At 33.3% G+C, this 22,355-nt stretch overlaps 1 protein-coding gene across 1 annotated transcript in view; it reads right to left on the bottom strand.

The window, feature by feature from the left end:
* The window catches only part of LOC123554450 (probable ATP-dependent DNA helicase HFM1), a 31,062-nt gene extending 24,183 nt beyond the window's left edge, over positions 1-6,879 (bottom strand). Inside the window, exons 1-6 of the mRNA XM_053547097.1 lie at positions 6,782-6,879; positions 4,774-4,821; positions 4,168-4,265; positions 3,683-3,811; positions 2,199-2,284; positions 1,494-1,577 (exon numbers count right to left, since the gene is read on the bottom strand). Coding sequence (XP_053403072.1) covers positions 1,494-1,577; positions 2,199-2,284; positions 3,683-3,811; positions 4,168-4,265; positions 4,774-4,787 — 411 coding nt within the window. The 5' untranslated portion in view covers positions 4,788-4,821; positions 6,782-6,879. The remainder of the gene's footprint in view (positions 1-1,493; positions 1,578-2,198; positions 2,285-3,682; positions 3,812-4,167; positions 4,266-4,773; positions 4,822-6,781) is intronic.
* Between the last annotated feature and the right edge of the window lie 15,476 nt (positions 6,880-22,355).

The raw sequence follows: 22,355 nt of genomic DNA, 5'->3' as shown, positions 1-22,355 counted from the left end.
AGGTTCCAGAAATGCAATTACACACAATAAATTTGCAGCTTAATTAGCATACATAGTTACTTGCTTTCGTTTAACTGAAAGTTTTTTTTCATTAACAAGGTTTTTCTAGGGGGGGGGAACGAAAGTACTTTTTTGGGAGATTGCAGAGTTTCATATCTTCTTAAAATAACTTTTCAACAAGTTATATGGAAAAAAGGGGAAAAAAAAAGGTTTAATGAAAAAAAAGCAGTAAAATATCCATTAATGAAAAGTAATAATGCTCCATGAAAAATGTATTCAGACCCAAGTTAAATTTTTTACTGAGAAATAAAAAAAAACAAAAAAAAAAAGAAAAAAAACGGCGCGTCCTTGAAGCCCGACCCCCGTGTTACACTTTTACCATCTCAAAAAGAGTCTAAAATATTCCTTTTTTATCAAAAATATTAGTTTTTTGGGGTTTTTTTTAGTGACTACTTTTCAGTTTTTAATATATTCTTAAAACTATAAAAAAACTTGTAAGGTAGGAAACCCCTCCTTTAAATTTACTTTGGCAAAGGGGTTTTTTTCCAAGCAAATTTTAATAAGAGTATGCACTGAAATTTTAATTACCTAATAAAAAAAATTTTATTGCCAGTCTATCGCATTAGGGCATTTTCTTTTTATCCATCTTTTAAACTTTTCCCCAAAATGTTGTGAATTGGCAGTCTGCAAATAGATGCTCTACGGTTTCTGAGTGATTGTGACATTATTATCATAGAATACAGAGATTATCATTTCTCTTGAATCAAATCATTGTCTGGAGTTCTGAGGTGAAGGAATTATATCACAAGAGTCGCCCAAGTGATGTACCAATACACATCTGAACAACAATGATTTTATTTCCCGAAGTAAATTATTCAAATTTTAAACCCCTTATAAACATGGGGGGAAATTTGAAGAAATTCACCATGTTTTTGTCTTGTTCAGTTTTCTTTCCAGGGGCTGTTAGGTGATGCTATGAAGTAAAAACTGTGACAAACAAACAGTGTATTTGTTATGAAAAAAAAACACAGTTTCAGACTTCTTTGTTTCATCAGGAAACAAGAACATCGGCTTGCAGGTGCAGACGCTCATTTGATTCTTTGTCTCTGTATAATAGAAATATTCTCCTACCCGTGTGTTTTATATTTTCCAAGTCCAAAAGGGGCCATAATTCTTGCAAAAAACAGGATGGAGTTAATAAAATGAGTGGTCACCATGTTAGAAGAGTTATCATCTGATTTATATCACTTCTATTGTGTCAGTTCACATGTAATTCCACACAGCTTTTCAAAGCTTTATTAAGCAGCCATCCAAGGGAATGACACACTGAGACTGCTCAAGGCATGCATCTGAATAGGTCAAATAAAAATTAAAAGGTCAATTTGGAAAGCCAGCTGACTGGCTGCCCAAGGATTGTGGTTTCTTAGTACAGGTGTTAACTTAGGCAATATGAGCTGTACAAGTATAGACTCTATTTGTTCTGGTGCTCTTACCTGTTCTATGACCAGCTCGTACTTTGGAAGCTTTGAAATATTGTCTTTTACTTGATTACCAAATGGTGGATGTCTGTTTACTATCTGAAAATGATCAGGTAGTTTATTACTCTTTATACACAATGAAACACTTCTTGCTCCAGCAAGGATTGCTCAAGCAACAAGAGCCGACTGCAGCAATTCATACAGTTCTCAGTGATCTTCCTTTCATTTTCTATGATCAGATTGCTCTAAACCTTGACTATCTCAAGCATTTTGGTCATACCATTGCATCTTCATTATTTATTATACATGCATACTGAATCTGTGTACACCACTAAATTTTCATAACCAAAAACGTTAACTTTTTGAATACTATATAAAATCAAAGAAACAAACAAAATAAACAATTTCACAATTTATTTTGTATCAAAACCAATTTGTAAGTTTCTTTTTACTCAATTTAAAGATCACTAAATAACAGTTTCGGCAACACTTATTTCAACCTGAGCCATTGGAAAAATGGAATAACATTGCGTTAATATCACACAGCTATGCCAACCATTCTCACTCTTTACCACAAGACAAAGGTGCATGTTTGATATGATGTTCAGAGTGCTTGTTACATCACATTCCAGATTGTGTAGGATAAAACATGCGCATATTTACAAAGCTATGGCAACACCATTTGAGCCTCTTCAGCTCCAGATAGCATATAAATCATACCAGCTCTATTTCTCTTGGATTTGTCTCCTCTATTTTCTCAAAACTTGTCAATCTGGCATTTACAAGAGCAGTGGACAATGTGGGACCTGAAATTTCCAAATAATGGTTTAGCATGTCTTCCTTTTCTTTGTAAATATATACATGTATATATAACCAAGGGGCAAAAAATGACCTATCTAAAGTATACTTATGAAATTTCAACCTCTTTATGTGTAAAGTTACTGAATTATAATATATTATCTGTTCAAAAATGGGAGTGGTGTTCTAGTAGTTAAGGTGTTGACTGTTCAACACGAAGGTCATGGATTCAAACCTTGCTGGGGTCATGACTAGCCCTTCCCATGTGGTATTAATACAAGTGTAACAGGAAATATTCCTCCCCCCACCCCACCCACTTGCCCAAATTCTTTCACACTGTCCCCATCTTTAAGGAAATCTTCCCTACCTACCACTGGAAATTTAACCCTACTCTCCATAGCTAATAAATGACAATCCATTTGTCTGTATGTCAGTCTCTGACCTCCTTCTGTGACCTTGTCTTAGCAGACTAGAGCTAAGAAAACTTAAAAAGCTTTTATCACAATGGAGCTAAAATAATCTAACTATGCAAAAAATATGTGTAGAGTTTGACAACATTTGGAAAACTAGTTCTGAGAAACATGCTTTTATGCAAATCTTTCAAAAAAAATCAAGAAGAGGGCCAACGTGGCCTTAAGTCGCTCACCTGAAACTGACAATTTGACCTTGAATATATGTATGAAACAGCAAATCATAAATGGCAACACCTGTGTTTAGTAGGACAGTTTTTTTATTATTCTAAATTCTTGCAGTCCCTAAAATCAATCAAGAGGAACTATTTGATCAAATATATATATGAGGACTTAAGGATGCTACAGACCAAGTTTGGTGACATTCCGTCAAGCGGTTGATGAGAAGATGTGTATTGTTTTTGTTTTTTTTCTATTTTTAACTCTGGCAGCGCCTAAAGTCAGTCAAGCAAAACCATTTGAACAAATCTGAGAGAGGCCCTTACAAGGATGCTACAGACCAATTTTAGCGATGATCCATCAATCAGTTTATGAGAAGATTTTGATTCAAAAAGCATTCAGCTTAGTGTCAATTAAGACATCTGTTTACATTCAAAATTTTAACCAAGACTTTTCAGTTACAAAGTTGCATAATTTTGATTAAATACAAGCTACATGTATGTAACAACTCCTGTGAGAACACTAAATGCTGCTGAACACATGGGCAAAGTTTACAGGCATTCGACTTCATAGTTTTTGAGAAACCTGCTTACATGCAAAACTTTAACCAAATTCTTCAAGCTAAAGAGAAGCATAATTTTGACAAAATAAAAGCTAAAGTTCTGTAATTTGTCCTGTGGGAATTTTTCATGATTCTATAGACAAAAAACATGAAAGATAAAAGATTATTTCTTTAAGATCTTAAAAAGTATCTTAAATCGAAATATAGAAATTTACCTATTCCATCTAATTGTTTGCTGACATATTTTGAATCTTCCCAGAGTCTGGCTTTGAAGCTTTTACAAAGTAGCAGAGCACTCAACAGACATTTGTAATTGTTTTTCTGTGACAGCAACTCCACTAAGCCTGAAAACATACAGTCAAGTAGTCGTCAAAAATTGTAAAAATGATAGCAGGATAAAAATCAAGGTGTCACCTTCATAGCTTACTGAAGCAACATTGGAAAATGTTTGAAAAAGATGAAGATATAAACAAGGGGATATGTCTGAAAAAAGACAGATGGATAAATAAGCAGAAACACCTAATGCAGTTTGTCAGCTTCAGGAGGAATATCCTTTGTTACTTTCTTTTTGTTCTCTAAAAGTAAAATCCTGATCCCATTGAAACCACTGTGTGCTACCCACTGTTCTCTCAGAGTAATTACTTGATTGTAGGGGGAACTGATATGTAGTTCAACTAAAACAATACAATCTTATACTTACACCTAGTTACTCTAATACCAGCTCTAAAGATCCTGGCAGTATCTTGTTGCAAGGCAAAATCCTGTATAAGAAGGCTGCCCAATGTTGCCTGGATTAAACTATTGATGTAACAAAAAAATATACAGTGATTTGAAGAAAAACTTTCAAACACATCAAGACAAATAATCATGCTTATTCAGGCATATTTTATGAGATGAAGTATTGCTGTTGTTTCCTGCTATCACTTACACTAACAAAACTGAAAATTGTCAAATGGGCAAAGATGCAAAATTTCTACTAAATAAACAAAAAAAATCTCAATAAAATTGGGAAAGTTGAACCAAGCAAGTAAAGTTAACCCTGTCATAAACATTATTATTAGAAAAGACAAAAAGAGGTCTTTATTCAAAGGTTAAAACAATTATTTTTCATCAGAATGGAAACTAGTGGTCTTTTAACACAGGTAGTTCATGTTCACCAGTTGTCTTATACACAGCTTCATCAAAATGAAACAAAGTGTACAGTGAATATGACAAATTTTTGAAGTATGAGAAAATGAGAACATAGAGTCTTAAAAACAAACAACAGCAATGAACTGAGAGTAGCAATAAGGAAAAATACACATACCAATTCACTTTCATATCTGTTGTCTTTATTTTGCCTGACAAAGGATATCTAAAGAAAGTGTAGAAGAAGCAGTAGCATTAGAAAACAGATTGAACTGGATGTTTAGCATTGCTCCCTTTTTTCCTTTTATAGCTGTGCACATTCTGCTGTTACTTCACAAGTAAACAAGAGCACCGCCTTGCGGGTGCTGACGCTCATCTGATTTTTTTTGTGTAATAGAAATATTGTCCTACCCAGATTTTCTAAGTCTAAAAGGGCCATCATTCTTGCAAAAAGGGAGGGATAGAGTTATGTTTCTTGATGTTCAGTGTCCCCTTATGATGGTGGGAAAAACTGTTTTCAAGTTTTAAGCAATAGCTTTGATAGTTTATGAGAAAAGTTGACTTAAAATAATACTCAACCAAGAAAATGATTTTCTAAGTCCAAAAGGGGCAATAATTATTGCAAAAGCCGGATGGGGTTATGTTGCTTGCTGTACAGGGTTACTTATGATGGTAACAAGTGTTCAATTTCAAAAGCAATAGCTTTATAGTTTAAGAAAAAAATTTTGCCCAAAACATAAAATTTTAACCAAGAAATCTGATATTTTCAAAGCCCAAAAAGGGGCCATAAATCTTGCAAAAAGCAGGGATGGAGTTATGTTTTTTGCTGTACAGGGTCAACTTATTTTTGGAACAATTTTTGAATTTTTAAAAAGCAATAGCTTTGATATTTTAGGAAAAAGCTGACCTAAACATAAAATTAACCAAGAAAACTATTTTTTAATCCAAAAGGGGCCATAAACTGCAAAAAGAAAGTGGAGTTACTTTTCTTGCAAAAAAGGGTTTATGATGGGGAACAATTTCCCCCAATTTTAAAAAATATTTTGCAGTTTGGGAGAAAAGTTGACCCCTTAAACATAAATTTAAACCAAAGAAATCTGAAAAATTTCAAGTACAAAGGGCCTAAATTTTGCAAAAAGCAAGATGATTTTATGTTTCGATGTCCAGGTCTGTTTATGATGGTAACAAGTACCCCAAGTTTCAAAGCAATACTTTGATATTTTTGGAGAAATTTGGGGACCAAAACAAAAAACTTAACAAGGAAATCTGAATTTTTCTAAGTACAAAAGGGGCCATAATCTTGCAAAAAGCAAGATGGAGTTACTTTTTCTTGCATACGGGTCAGTTATGAGGTGAACAATTTTCCCAATTTCAAAGCAATAGCTTTGATAGTTAGGGGGGAAAAAGCTGCCTAAACATAAAATTACCCGGCAACGCCGACGCGACGGCCGACGCCGACGCCGACAACCCGCTCAAGTGATGAAAATAACTCATCATTTTTTTTTCAAAAACAGTGAGCTAAAAAAAGAAACCATTGTTTTGATTTTTCAAAATGTCCAAGCTGTTTTGGGGGCAACAACCCTTTAAAATTACCACACAATAATAAATGGCCAATCATTTAGAGCAAATGTGTCTTCGGGAAGCAGAATTGGTACTACAAAGATATGGGCGGAAAATTTGTTTAGTGTAAGGGGAATTTTAAAACATGAAAAAATGTGCAATATTTTCATGGGGTGGCACACTACTTTCTTAGCGAATTTTTCCCCTTCTTTCATTTAAAAAAGCACGACAATACAATTGACTTTTAACCTATTTAAAAAAACCCCCCCAAAGGCTTTAAGGAATTTTACAGTTTTTTAAAAAACCTTGATCAAATAAAAATTTATCTAAAAAAAAACAATTTGCTTGGTATTTTCCATTGTAAATTGCAGCCATTTTTTTTTAAAGATAGTTTTCAAAATTTCATAACTGTGATTCTGCCTAATTTTTACAACAGAAAAATTTTGGTTTAGCAATAAAAATTCAAATTGGGCCCCCTTAAAAAGCACACTTTCACTGCACATACTTTTTTTTTTTTTCCCCTTTGTAGTTTCAATCGTTGTCAGTATCACTTTACAATAAACAGAACATGACCAAAGCTTTTTTAAACCATAAACCCGGACGTTATCAACTGACTAATAGCATACCTTATTGTGATTCTGTTCTTGTCTTTATTGAGTGTGTTCAAAGTTTTCTTCTCATTGTTTCGCAATTTGAGCCTTCAAACCCCTCACATTTACTTATATTTCAAAAAAAATTAAAAAATTATCATTTGTCACGTATTTTCTCTTTGTCACTGGTTTTTCTATTTTAAAATTTTCCCATGAACTTCCACGTACAAAAAAAATAAGAAAAAAGGATTTTAAAGAAGATTTGCAACCAATTGAAAAACTAAGGTTTTTATCAGTTCTTAAAGGCACCATTTCCATTACTTCATATCACATTATTAAAACATGTTTTCAAAGCATAAATTCAAGACTAAACAATACCAACCATTTCCTGGGTGGATTCATCTCCCTTGAAAGCCAGAAAAAGTTCTGCTGTCTTGTAAGAAATACAATATCTAGCCATCAGACGTCCACTTGCTAGTAATAAAAAAATTTTTTTTAAAAAGACTTCATTTTAATTTGGAGCGGGATATTTCAAATATTATCCCTCACTAAAAAAAGAAGTCAACAATCTGCAGCTAAAAAAGTTGTAACAACTATTCAAACAAGCAGGTCACCCAAATGCTTAAGATCTCAACTGGAATCCCTTAAAAAACGGGCATCAAAAATTCCCTTATTTATTTTTTAAAATAAGGACAGTCTTCCGCATTTGACCTTTAAAAACCACCAAACAACTAAAAGGGAACCGACTACTTGATCCCAAAATTCATACCAAAAAACCTTAAATTTTTTTAAAAAACTTTTCCGGGAATGGTCTTCCCTACAAACAGTCCACCCCCAGTTTGTTCTATTCACTGAAAATCTTTTCAATAAACCTTCAATCTAATCTTTGTTTTTAAATCTTAGAATTGTATTTTTTTTAAAAACTTTGCACCTTAAGCTTGCTAACCTTTTAACAATCTGTCCCAGACAAGCCCTCCCAGTTATTACAAAATTTGATTTTTGGGGTTTTCCCCTTGCTTTTTATTATTTTTAAATAATATTTTCTGAAAAATAAAATTTCAAAATTTTTTTTTTTTTTTTAAACCTTTAGCATGCTGTAAATTGTCGTCTGTGGAAATTCGTCTTCAAAAATTGAAATTCATTCAATTTGCCCAAAATTGGAAGAAATTTTGCCAGAGAGCAAACAGTTTGGGAACCTGATCAACGCCGATTTAATCTGGGGTTGACTGGTTCCGACTTTTTGCAAAGGCTTTTAAATTCGCCCGCAGCAAGCAAGGGGTTTAAACAAAATCTGGAAAATCAAAAAATGGGGTTTTTTTTTTTTCATTTTTTTTTAAAGAAGTATGCAAAAGGGATTAATTCCTTTAACAATGAAATTTTTCCCCCTCACTGAAAACATAAATAGAGGGAAAACAGTGACTTTGATTGGAAGCTCGTTTTCCCCAGTAGTCTAACACCCATATTTTTCTTCACCCCCTTTTACGCTGAGACCAGACTGTTCAAGCTCTCTACAAAAACTAAAAAATTAATAAAAAATACGAATTTTGGCCTTAAAAGAGAATATTTCTCTACATTAAAACAAAAAATTTAAGTTATCTAGAAAAAACGAAAAAATCAAATAAAGTTGAAAATTCTTAAATTACTATTAAAAAGTTAAGGTTTTTTTTTCAAAATCTGATAACCCTAAGAATCATTAAAAATGTAAATAAAAGTAACACTGCGAAAAAGATTTAACATCTTGAATTGGCAGATAAAAAACAAGGGGGTCGATGACCTGGATCGCTCACCTGGAAATATGGCTACATTTTTCAAATGAAAAAACTGATGATTTTTAGAATTTTTTTTGAAGTTTTTCCGAGTAAAATCAATAACCCCGGGGGAGGGCCAATTTTACCCTGGGGGGTAAATTTTTCAAAAAAGTTTGTAAAATTCTACTAGGCAATGTTACATTAAATATCAAGACCTAGCCTTTTGGGTTTATTTTTAGCAAATTTATGAGTTTACCCTTGACAATCAATTAACCCCTGGGCTGGGTCAATTTGACCGGGGGGGGGGGGGGGGGGGGAAAAATTTGAACAAATTTAGAGAGGTCCCTAGGCAATGCTACAGAAAATTTAAGATTTTTCTTTTTAAAATCAAGAACCCCTTGGGGCGGGTCAATTTGACCCGGGCGGTCTTTATTTGAACAAATTTTGTAGAAGTTCTATACAATGCACAGTCAAATATAAAAGATCTGGGCCCTTTGGTTTATTTTAAGAAAAAAAATTGAAGATTTTCCTATTAAAATAAATTGACCCCTGGGTCATGATTTAAAAAGTTTGTGGGGTCCACTAGCAATGCTACATGAAATATCGTCTAAACCCTTTCTGGTTTATTTTTTAAAAAAATTTTTAAATTTTTTAAAACCAAAAATAAAGTGACCCTGGGGCGGGGCAATTTTGACCCGGTTTTCATGTTTGAACAAATTTGTAAGCTCTGCTTCGGGTTTTTTTTTTTTAAAAATTTTTGAAGTTTTTTCTTGTCAATCAAGTAACCCCATGGGGCGGGCTTTTTGACCCCGGGTCATGATTTAAAAAATTTTTAGAGGTCCCCCGGGAAATGCTACAGTCAAATATCAAAGCTCTAGCCCTTTTCGGGTTTATTTTTAGAAAATTTTTAAAGTTTTTCCAGTTAAAATCGTCCCCCTTTGGGGCGGGGCCAATTTTTAAAACCCGGGGGGGTCATGATTTAAACAAATTTGTAGAAGTCTACTAGGAATGTTACATAAAAAATTCTAAGTCTAGGCTTCGGTTTTTTTTTTAAAAAATTATAAAATTTTCCCTATTTTCAATCAAGAAACCCCGGGGGGCTGAGTCAATTGCCCTGGGGGGTCAATTTTAACAAATTTTTGTTGAGGTCCACCAGGCAATGCTACATATAAATTTTGCTCTAGCCTTCTGGTTTTTTTTTTTAAAAAATTTTTTAAATTTTTTTCTATGACAATAAAGAAACCCCACAGGGGGCGGGGGTCAATTTGACCCGGGGGGGTCATGGTTTGAAAAAATTTTTTTTTTTGTAGAAGTCTTAGGCAAGCTACATGTCAAATATCTAAGCTCTAGGCCCTCCGGGGTTTTTTTTAGAAAATTTTTAAAGATTTTCCAGAAAATCAGTACACCTGGGGCGGGGTCTTTTTTGACCCCCCGGGGTTTCATGATTGAAAAAAATTTTGTAGACCCCTTAGGCCTTCTGGTTATTTTTTTAAAAATTTTTAAATTTTTTTTTTGTCAATCAAGTAACCCCATGGGGGGGGGTCAATTTGACCCGGGTTTCATGATTTGAACAAATTTTGTAAGGTCATAGGTAATGCTACATGTCAAATATCTAAGCTCAAACCCTTCTGGTTTTTTTTTAGAAAAATTTTAAAAGATTTTTCCAGTAAAATCAATGACCCCCTGGGGGGGCCCAATTTTCCCCCCCCGGGGGTCATGATTTCAACAAATTTTGTAAAAGCTACTAGCAATGTTACATTCAAATATCAAAAGATCTGGGCCTTCGGTTTATTTTTAGAAAATTTATAAAAATTCCCTATGTACAAAAAGAACCCCCGGGGTGAGCAATTTGACCCGGGGGGGTCAAGATTTGAACAAATTTTGTAAGGTCCCCCAGGCAAGCTCAAAACAAAATATTAATTGGGCCTTTTTGGGTTTTTTTTTTTAAAAATTTTTTTAAAAATTTTTTTCTTGTACAACAAGTAACCACAGGGGGGGGTCAATTTTGCCCCCGGGGGTCTGTCTGAACAAATTTTGTAGAAGCTACTAGGCAATGCTACAGTAAAATTTTAAAAATCTAGGCCTCCTGGTTTTTTTTTAGAAAATTTTTGAAGATTTTCCTATGAAAATCAAGTGACCCGGGGGCGGGGTAAATTTTGAACAGGGGGGGTCATGATTTGAAAAAAATTTTGTAGGGGTCCCTAGGTAATGCTCCCTGTCAATTATCTGGCTAGGCTTCTGGTTTTTTTAAGAAAAATTTTGAAGTTTTTTCTATGTACAATCAAGTAACCCCTGGGGCGGGGTAAATTTGCCCCCGGGGGCTGTTTTTGAACAAATTTTGTAGAGGTCCCTGGGCAATGCTACATGTAAAATATCAAGCTCTAGCCTTTGGTTTATTTTTAGAAAATTTTTAAAATTTTCCTATGTAAAATCAAGTGACCCGGGTTGGTCAATTTTGCCCCCGGGGATCATGATTTAAAAAATTTTTTGTAGGGGGTCCCCTGGCAATGCCACAAAGAAAAAAAAAAATATCTAAGCTTGGGCCCTTCTGGTTTTTTTTTTAAAAATTTAAAAGATTTTCCTATAGAAATCTATGAAAAATCAATCAACCCCGGGGGCGGGTCAATTTTACCCCGGGGTCATGTTTTGAACAACTTTAGTGAGGACTAGGCAAGCTACATTCAAATATTAAGCCTGGGGCTTCGGGTTTTTTTGAAAGAAGATTTTAAAGATTTTCCAGTAAAATCAAGGACCCCTGGGGCAGGATCTTTTTTCCCCCCGGGGGTATGATTTAAAAAAAAAATTTTGGAGAGGCCACTAGGCAATGTTTCACAACAAATATCAAGCCTAGGGCTTTTGGTTTTTGAGAAAAAGATTTTAAAAGTTTTTCCTTTTGGTTCCCATGGCAACCATTCTGCATGGAATTCAATTCTTTAAACAATGTTTGTAGGGGGGCTTCACCCAAGGAAATTTCTGTAATTTTGGACGAAACTGGCATGCTTTATGGGGGTTTTTCTTTAAAGTAAAAGTTTACGGACCCGGACAACAGACGACGGACGCGGAAGTGAGTGATCCTAATAGCTCCCCCGAGCCTTTGGGTCAGGTGGCTAAAAAAAGGGAAACACATGAGAGTGTTTTTCCCCTTTACCCTGCTAAATTTCTGAAAGAACTCGTCCATCGTTCTTTTTGGGACAGTACCATAACTTTTTAAAAGGGGTGCTTCCCAAAAAAAAATACTGCTGAAGGGGCAGTGCAGATCAGTTTTCAGCTGCAAGATGTCGGGCTGATCATGATCTGAAATGGTCGCAAAGGCAGGTAAATCGTGTTTCTAAAATGTAAATATATTCCGTTTCCCTTTAACTTTTTTCAAAAAGTTTTTGAAAATCCCCTTGGCATTCCTGAAAAAATTATTTTATTCAAGTAATAAAATACATGACATGTTTTAAAAAATGCTCTTTTAAACAAGTCCATAATTTTTCAATGTTTTTTTAAGACTTCCTGTTTTGATGACATTTTACAATTTGGAATAGCGCGAAGGGAAACGCTTTAAAAATGGGTCATTTAAAAATTAGTGCCCTAAAACTTGCCATTTTAGGACATGTACTGCATTTAAGATTGCATTATTGGTATTTCACTAGGTCTATTTTTAAAGAAACTAGTTCCAAATACTGCTTTTTTCTATCACTTCCTCTAAATTTCAAGAAAGTAGTTTTAAATTTAATGCTGTTTTTGAGAAATTCCCTGACTTTAAAATGGAAAAAATCTGCACTTTTTGTCTTTGATGATTCTTCCAGAAAAGAAATGTTTCCATGACATTCACAGATATAAGCAAGACCTGTACCTTTCTTGTAATGTCCACTACAAGAGAAAAAAATGCTTGAAACTTTAGTAAAATAACTGTAAGATTACCAAGGCCTGGGGATTTTTCATAACTTGATATGAGGAATGTATATTTTCGCCTTTCTACGCCACAGGATATCTGTGATGTGTTGGAAAAATCCGTTTCGAGTTTAAAGGGTTCTTATGTGGCTGCTCCTAAAAGCTGTGCCCCATTCAACAGTTCATACTTAAATCTGTTTAAAAAAATTAGTAGAAATTAAGACTTAATATTAGATCACTAATAGTAAGTTAAACAAATGGCCTTTGTTTGGGTATACTCAAAGGGTAAGTGTTTCAACTATTTTGAAATTTTAAACAACTTTGACCGCCCCCGGTTTTTAAAAATTTTTTTTAAAACTTATGGTATCTCCTCAAGTTCAAGTAAGACAATTTTCAAAGTGATGGCCACTAAAAAAACGTTTGCGGGAAACCATTTTACCATTTTTTTAAATTTAAAAAGGAAACAAACAAAGGAAAACCAATTTTTAAACAAAAAAATAAAAATGCAATATTTTTTTTTTTCTAGGGTGCCTAAAGTAAAGGGGATTTAAATGAACATTTTTTACTTAACTTTTGAAAAAAAAAGGGTCAATCCTGTGTTTCTGTTTTAAAATTTGCTTCTTCTTTTAAAAAAAAATTGGGGCCGACGTAAAACCAACTAAATTTCTTCCACAATATTAATCTAAAGTAAAAGCAAAAAGAGAACTTTAAACCGCATGAAACTCGAAATTTTTAAAGATGTGTAATTTCCCCCCTTTGTTTGGGTAGTAAATTCATTTTGAACCCCAAAGAAATCGTTATTAAATTCATTTTTTTTCCTTTTTTGTACAAGAAATAAATTAAAAAATTTTGAAAAAGTAAAAACTTACTAAAAAAAAAGGAAAAAAAATTTTAAAAAAATTTTTTTCCCCGTGGGTTAAAACCTCGCCCCCTAAAAATTGCAGTAAATAGGTTCAGGGTAGGAATTGAATACTCTTCAAAAAGGAGTTTCTATTAGTGACAATCCCTTTAAATAAGAATACGGGAGATTTTTTAGTTAAATCTTGCCACATTTTTAAACAAAAACTGCTCAAAGTCCCAATAAGATGAGCAAAATGTTTGAGTTATCCAATACTATGAGCGATCAAAACAGAAAATATGAGGAAAAAAGAAGGAAACCACTTGTATCTTCAAATACTATGGTCTCAAAAAATTTTATCCCCGTAAAGTTTACTTTATTCCCAAAAGTTTCAAACCAGAAAAAGGCATAGTCCACATTAACTTTTTTTGATAAGTATTTCAAATTTCCTTAACTCTGATTAAATTAATGCAAACTGTAAAAGCAAAATTATTATATGTAAAAGTAGATTTATCGCACTGTTTGTTCCAAGTAAGGCTGAAAATTATTTATCTCTAGTTATCAAGTTTATTTTTAACCTCGCAAGCAAAGTCTTGGTACTCTTACTTCCCATGCTGTTCAGCTGAGCAATTACAACCCTTTGGTAAACCTTAAAGGTACTTTTATGTACACAGCAGAATATAAACAGTTTTTTTTTTTTGGTTTTTTGTTTTATTTTGCCTTGAAATGCCCCAACATTTGCAAGTTTAAAACTACTAGGAACAGGTTTTTAAATTCCCAAACCCTTAGTCGAGTTCTTTGTCATAAAGACTGCTGTTGAAACGGGTAAAAACGAGGTCTCCCTGCTCGTCCTATCACTGCAAGACTTTTATCAGGGTACTTTGGTGTGATCCCATTTGAAATACATGGAGATTTTTATGATTCAAAAAGGGCTGGTAGTTCACACCATCGCCGGGGACTGGGGGCAACTGAAAAAAACCAATGCAATAAATACGTAAAGTATCAACAAAACCTAATTTCCCAAAAGGAATTGGCCATTACATAACTCCCCCCAAAAATTTTTTGTACCGTAATAATAATCCAAAAACATCCCCCAAAAAATTGAAGTTTGCAAAAAAAAAAAATGAAGAAAAAATAAAAGGCCTGAATGGCCTGAGTCGGCAAATGTTTGAGTCTGCATTTTAAATTTAAGTTTCAGTTTTTTTTTTGTTTTTTTTTTTTAAAAAATTTCATAACACGTCGATATTTCCCCAAAAAATATTATGCCCGGGATACGATTCACTTTTTCCGTTTGAACAATATATTTAAAAATTGTGTGATACGAAGACATTTAGCAGCAATTGGCAGTATCTGACATTGAAGTTTTGGTTAAATTCCCTTAAATTAAATTTTTCATAAAAAATTGTTTCGTTTCCCCAAAATGAGATCTATTTTTTCATTTCAAAAATACAAGAAAAAACAATTTAATGCTTCCCGATTGTTTTTTTCTCGAAAAAAAGAATTAAAATCATTTTTAATATCGTATAAACTAAACAAACCATAAGAGCTTTTTTTTCCGTAATTTATGTTTACTGCTGCAAAATCCATGTGGTGTGAAAAAAAACCCCCCCAAAATTTTAAAAATAAAATTACAAAGCGTGTAACGTTAAATGTGGGAAATTAAGGCTGATCGGGATCGGCTAAGTTACCTAACCTCCAACGTTTCAGATTTTTTTTTTTAAAAAAGAAAGGGGTGTGCATTTCGTAATTTTATATTGTTTAGAATTTTAATGCGATTTCTTTTTTTTCTAAAAACGTAATTTACGCAAATACCATCTTATCTGGGACCGGGGAAACTTTTTTTTGTCTTTCGCGGGTTGTTACGCAAGCTTTGTAACCCCCAAATTATAAAATGCACATTTTTTCTTAATGAACATTCGAGATTCACAATTACAAGCATAAATTAAAGATTAAATCGTTATGGTCTTTAGCAAAGGGAATTCCCCGAATTTAACTTCATTTTGCTTTTAAACCTTTTTGAAGTTTGAGAAATCAAGGAAAAAACCGCTTCACTGTGTTTTTTTTGGGTCCATTTAGACTTGAGAATCGCGGAAGAAAGGGACCATCAAAACGATTCATCGTTTAGCCGACTAAAAAATCATTGTCCTTCCAAAAAATTTCTATAAGCACTACATATTCTGTAGCATTATCAAATTTCTGGCAATTTCCTCACCTAGAAAAAAAAAAATCCCTGATCAGAAGGAACCTGGCATGATTAATGTGAAAAAATTACACATACTTCTGTTATTGTAAAATCATCTGCTTACAAAATATCAAATCATACAAAGTTTGTAAGAATTAGAAAGTTTCAGATTTTATGTTCAAAGGCTTACCTAGAACAGGTAACTGTCCCTTAGCAAATATTTCTTCCATGAGCTTTCTATCTTTAATATCCATTCCTGCATGGTATACCCAATTCCTTTACAAACCGATCTAACAAAAACTAAATTTTTTAGTAATTTGTCAAAATTACTGGGGTGAAAATTAAACCCTTTTATTCACTGCATTAAGGTTTTAACATTGAAAAGTTAAATAACATCAAACCAATAGTGTTTGAAAATCCTTTATTTTGGGCCAAAAAAAAACTTAAAATGCCGAACACAAAAATTAGCTGTAAATTTACACAGTTTGTAGGTGAGAAGGGCCCATAATGTTAAAGTTACAAAACAAAACAGGTTGTAAAAAAAAAACTCTGGGTAAAGGGAACCCCGGGGCTTTTATTTCGCTGAAGGCCCAGGTTCAAAAACCTGGCACTCTAGGGTTTTTAAATTTGTTCATGAGCAAGGCACTTGATCATACTCAGTTGACCCAGATCTAAATAGGTATCATCAAATTGCTGGAAGTAAGGTATAATTGGTTTTAAATGTTCTTATGAATTAGTTCTATGTTAGTTACCTCACAAAGCAACTGTAACTAAAATTTACCTTTACCTACCGAAAACATGCAGAGCTTGGATGTCAATCATCTATCACAGCTCAATGATAAATAAAAAGTTAGGGACAGTGTCTAACTTTGAACTCTTGCTTAAATACTTTGAGTTCAGTGATGGACTGATGCAACTAATCACAACACTGAATCTATTACTTTCATATAGAAATAATGATTAGGTTCAAGTGTTAATTCATCAATTTTGTAGATAGCTGTAATCAAAAGGGGAGAAACTTAGTCCCATACCCTCTTTTAAAATAGTTTTTTAAATAAATTTTAAGTAATACTACCTCTCAAATTTTTTTCATCTTTGACATGAAATGAAAAATTTTGCAAAGTTCCTTGTTCGACTTCTGACATACAAAATTTTAACATTTGTGAGTATTTTCGCTCCTTCTTGTACTTTCCTAGTTGCACAGAACTAAAAGGAGAAAAACACATATTTTTACTTTCAAAAATTTTGCTTCATTCTGAATACATCAAACTTTGAATTTTATTGAAAACTTTAAGAACTGTATGTAATTATGTTAAATACACTGATTGACACATATCGAAATGAAACACATAATTTTGTCTCAAATGGCTTGTCCCAGATACATATTTTAAGTATTTTTTAGAATCAACCAACTATTAAAACAATGCTTTTCATACCACTTTAAAGGACAGTTTTTCATCACTGTATGTGTTTACACACCTCAAAAATTTATAACTGGCGAGATATCAAACTGGGAAATCCCACTGCTTTTGTTTTCAGCAAAAATGATACCTGCACAACCTTCCTCTCGAATGGCGTACATGTCATAAAACCTGGCCCAATAACAAAATATGTTTAGGCCATCTTAAATAAGACAAAAATACAGTCATGTCCCCTAACCTGGGAAAAATCAGAAATACAGTCAGTGTCATAAAACCCATGGGGAAATATACAGAAATCGTCAGTTTTTATTTAAAACCGAAATAAAATACAGAAATCAGGTGCTGAACTTAAGAGAAATATACAGAAATCATTCATGTCATCTAACCTCAGGGAATAATACAGAAATACAGGGTTTTGTAAAAATCAAGAATTAAACCCCAAACAGTTAATAACCAGAAAGAAATATACAGAAATTGTCAGTGCCAACCTAAAAAGAAATGCAGAAATCTGCCAGCATCATTTAAAACAGGGGAAAAATTAGATCAGGTCATTGACCCCAGGAAATATTGTAAATAAATAGTACGTGTCATCTGCCTGAGAAAATAAACAGAACGGTAGCAGTGGCATCATTTTTCCTTGGTAAAATTACAAAAATTTATTTTTTTGGTTAATTGGTTAACATTATTTGTGACAGACAATTTCATCAAGCATTTTTAAAAATTTTATTGTGACAAAAATTAAAGTTTAGCCTTACATCTGAGGGAAAGAAATCGAAAACAACAACCCGAATCATAAAAGAAAGGGTTGCTTCAAAAAGAAAAAAGAACGCTATAAAACATGTAATTGCCACAAACAATTGCAGTTTACTGACATATACATTTAATTCCGGAAAGGGTGCATAAAAGGGGCCCACTTGGGACAGTTTAGAGCCTTTAAAACTCACCTTTTAAAGAACTGTTACCCTTTTGTGCATTTTGCAAAAGCCCAATACAAATTTCAAAAAATTTAGTTGAAAACCCGTTTTTCACAATTGTAAAATTTTTTGTCTTTAAAAAATGGCTTCATTTTTTAAAAGGGGGGAACTTTTTTAAGACTATTTTAAGTACCATCGCACAAGACGTACGTAGAACATTAATGGGCAGGAAATTGTTTTGGGACAGTTTTGGTTTTTCAAATATTTCTGTTTTTGACATAAATTCTTAAACCTTAAAATTTATGTCAGCAAGTCAAAAAAAGTTAAATTTTTTACCACCCTTCAGAGCAAGCCTCTGTGGCGACTTGGGGTATTTGCCGGGTTTTTCCGCAACACAGTAGACGCCGGGGAGTTTTTTACTACACCGCATGCCCGCGGAAATGCCGGGGTACTATTTCGACGGGACACCTTACCAGGAGGTCATATACACTTCAATACGCGCCAGCCCCTTTAAAAATTTAAAAGGGGTACACTGCATTAACCGGGGGATTGTACAAGAAAATAGTACACTGCTGTACACCCCCAGAACTTCGAAATTTATAACACCATATTTTTGTTGCATTAAAGTTGTTTCCCCCTTTTTCAGTTACGCCATTTTCTTAAATTTTTTCCAAATTTCTGCACAAAAAAAAGATTTATTTTATTGAAAGTGGATGAAGAAACAACTATTTATTTGATAACATCAACTACATTATTTTGGAAAAAGGGGAAATACTTATTGATGAGTCACTTTTCTTTTTTCGTTTTTTTCTGTCCAAATATAAACATTTCAAAAAAAGTTGGGGGGTAAGGAATTTAATTATCACGAAATTTTGCCACAAAGTACACAGCATGTAGCAGCGGAAAATACACAGCATGTCGCCGCAGGGAAACGGGGCCCGGGGTACACAGAATGTACGCCGCAGGTAACAGCATGTATGCCCAGGGGTGTACAAGAGGGCCCAAATTTCTGTGAAAAAAGGGATGGCCCCCGTATTGCTGCGTACTTTTTCCGCATACTAAATTCCCCCAGGGACTCCTGTGACTATGTATCCACAGCATGTACGCAGAAGAGTACGCGAGGCCATTTTCTGAAAAGGTCTAAAAACGTACTATCGGTGTTGGGCGGTGTAAATCCTGCGTACTATTTAAAACCCTTGATTTCAAAACAAATCAGTACGCTCTAAGTGAGTCCCAAACAAGATACACAGAGGCCTTTTTCTTTTGTAAGGGCAAGAGCTTGGAAGGAAAGCACTGACCTTTTCAAATGGCGTGTAAAAATGTTTTGTTTTTTTTGTGGGGGTTTTAAACCGTTTTTTAAAACATATTTTTGTGCAATATCTTTTAAAAGAAACCCTCACAGAGAAAATACGCCCCGCCTGAGTGGCTCAATTCAGGGAAAATAACAATAAAGAAACCGCTTTAAAAAATAACTTTAAAACCAGCTACTAAACCCTCATTTATTTCCTATTTTTCTAAAAACCCTAAAAAAAAAAGGTAATTCACAACAATGCAGATTTTCCAAAAACAAATCTTTTAACACAGTGATTGAAAGAAACTTACTTATAGTGAAAAGCTGGGATCTTTCCATGTCCAAACCAAATGTGCCCCAAAGAAAAATATGTAATCAAAAAATTTTTAAATTTTAATTAAAATGGAATATTTAGTTTATAAAAAAATAAAATAAGGTTTTTGTGTAAAATCCTTCAAATTATAACCTGCATACAGTTCTTAAATGATTTTAAAATTGTCCAAATATATGTGAAAGGTTCTTCAGATTTTATAGACAGAATTAAGCACGGGGGAAAATTTTTAAAATGTATGAAAAAAAGACAAATTTCCCAGAAAATCACTTTAAAAAAAAGGCAAAACAAAAAACTACAGTGTTTACATCTTTAATTTGTGGTGTAGCTGGATAGCAACAAACTGAGCACTGGAAGTCAGACGTCCCACCAACCCGTGCTAGCAGCTTGTATCGTCTTCATTTTTACTGACCCGCTTCTACAACAGATCCTCTATTTGGATCATTTAAAATATGAATCTGGAAATAAAAAGGTACACGTTTGGTACATGGTGTCACAGTGATATTAAACTATCTGGCTCTAACCCAAAGTCCTTTTTGCCACCTACAAATAAAAACAAGCCATCCAAAGGCCAGACTTGCAATCTAATAAGATCTTTTATGTGTTGTGTTTTTGCCCCATTTTTTTAAAAATTTTAGTAAGGTAACTGCAGGGAGTTTAATAACCATGCTTTCTGGATTCTAATAGTATTAACCCGACCTCTGCAAGTAACGCCCCAAAATCCTAACAGAATAAAGGTGGGGCGAAGATCAGACAACAATTCCTTTATCAAATGTTATGGAAAAAAAATGCCTACCTGGGGGTTGAACCAAAGGTAAACAGGGAGACAAACAAAAGAAACTTTTTATTATCATCTATCAAAAAAAGGCAGATGGCTTCATCACGCCCTTTTTTCCTTTCCCCTTTCTTGCTAAACCCCCCTTTTTCCAATAGTACAAGGTATTTGTGCTAATAATTTCAGGAATCAGTTGGGGTACCAATAAACTATGAGGCAACACTTCAAACTGCTTCTTAAAAGAGCTGTCCTTTGACGCGCGCTCAAATTTTTTCAGTGCTTTCCTGAATTAGAGCTTTGCCAGAAAAAAAAAAAATCCCAAATTTTAAAAAGGGGAATAAAGTGTCAAAATTTTAAAAACAAAATTATGGGATTGTGTCCCTGGTGAGACTTTGACAGTAAAAATTTTTTAGTTTTTTTCAAAAGCTTTTAAAAGTAACAGAATATTTTGCTTTATCAAAAAATTTTAACAAAAATTTTAAGTTAAAAAAAAGGGTTAAATTTTTTCAAAATTTTAAAACAAGTTATGGGGATTGTTTCTCCCCAATGAAAACTTTGATGGTAAAAAAAATTTAAGTTTAAGTCAAAAGCTTTTATGTAACAGAATTTTTGACTTTATCAAAACTTAAAAACCAAAATTTTAAAATTAAAAAAGGGATAACTCTCAAAATTCAAACCATTATTGGGGTTGTTCTCCTGGTGAGACTTGATAGAAAATCAATTTTGGTTTCAAGCAAAACTTTAAAAGTAACGAGAAATTTTTCTTTAAAAAATTTTAACAAAAAAATTTTTTAGTTAAAAAGGGGCATAAATTGTCAAAATTCAAAAAAGGTTTTGGGAATTGTTTTTTCCCCGGTGAGACTTTGATGGTAAATAATATTTTAAGTTTCAATCAAAGCTTTGATAGTAACAGAGAAATTTTTACTTTTTCAAAAAATTTAACCCAAAAAATTTTTTCAAAAATAGAGCTAAAAATGAAATGAAAAAATAAACCCCAAAACCGCAAGTGGAGCAATATACGCCCAAATATGACTTTTTAACCCCAAAATGTGACCTTACCTGGAGAAGATCCAAAACATAGCTTGGACACATCCCGATTTTGGTGAAAATTTTGTCAAGTTTTTTTTTCGAAATCCTTTAAGGGTTTTAACGTTAGAGAGTGTGTGTTTTTACCCCCAAAAATAGACCTTGATTGAAGCAAGACTCCAGAACATGAAAAAAACAAATGTTTCAAAGTGGCAAAAATTTTTGCCAACTTTTTTTTACAACCTTCAAGGGAGTTCAAGGTTTTCAGGGCAACCGAAACAACAAAAAAGACAATGATCCCTAAGGTGACCTTGAATTTAAGCAAACCATCCAAACATGCGCTCTGGGATATCGTCTCAATGTGGTAAACATTTATGTCAAAATTTTTTGAAACCTTCAAGGGGGGTTTAAAATTAAAAGATAAAACAAAAACACTCATATACCTTTTCCCCTAAGTGTGACTTTGACCTTAAAAGCGACCCTCTAAAACTGGTCTGCATGTTGTCCCAAGTGGTAAAATCTGTAATAGTTTTTTTTAAATCCTTTAAGGGGTTCAAAATTACAGAGTGGACACAAAAATTGCTAACAAAAGACGGGCGAACGGAGACAGCGGGTTTTAAAATAAAACGTCCTTTAGGGGTATAAAAAGGCCACAGGGGGAAAAAATCTAGAAAGAAAAAAGAATAAAAGTCCCCACAATGGATGTCTACGTTTACAAAGTTTCCTTTTAACTAATGGAATATTTGAATCAACTGAGTACCAATGTTCTGATGTAGCTGTAATACATGAAATTCATAGACAAAAAATGTTCCATACTCCAGAAAAAATTTAGAAATGGAAGCTCAAAATATGACATTCGCTTCATAATAAATAAACAAAATTTTTTTTTTCAATTGAATAAAAAGTAGCTTTAGTAAACAATTTCTATGAGGTTACATTTTTAAGTCCAAAAAAGAACCCTTGCTCCAGAAAAGAGATCAGACGTAAAACTTCCCTAAAATCCATGTACACTTCATGCGATGATGTTTATACAAAGTTTCATTTTCCCTGATAAAAAAAGAGGAAATAGAGTACAAAACATATTCTTTGTAAAATTTGCCAAACCAGGAGCAAAAATTTGCTGGTCAAGAGAGTAATCAAACGATCCTCTTTTTACTGTGTAAAAATAACCAAATGTAAAAGGAATAATGTAACAGATTTTTTAC

The sequence above is a fragment of the Mercenaria mercenaria genome, chromosome 7 (assembly GCF_021730395.1).
Source record: "Mercenaria mercenaria strain notata chromosome 7, MADL_Memer_1, whole genome shotgun sequence".
Taxonomy (NCBI): Eukaryota; Metazoa; Mollusca; class Bivalvia; order Venerida; family Veneridae; genus Mercenaria; species Mercenaria mercenaria.
The sequence above is the reverse complement of the archived record's forward strand: the minus strand, read 5'-3'. Positions and strand labels throughout refer to the sequence as shown.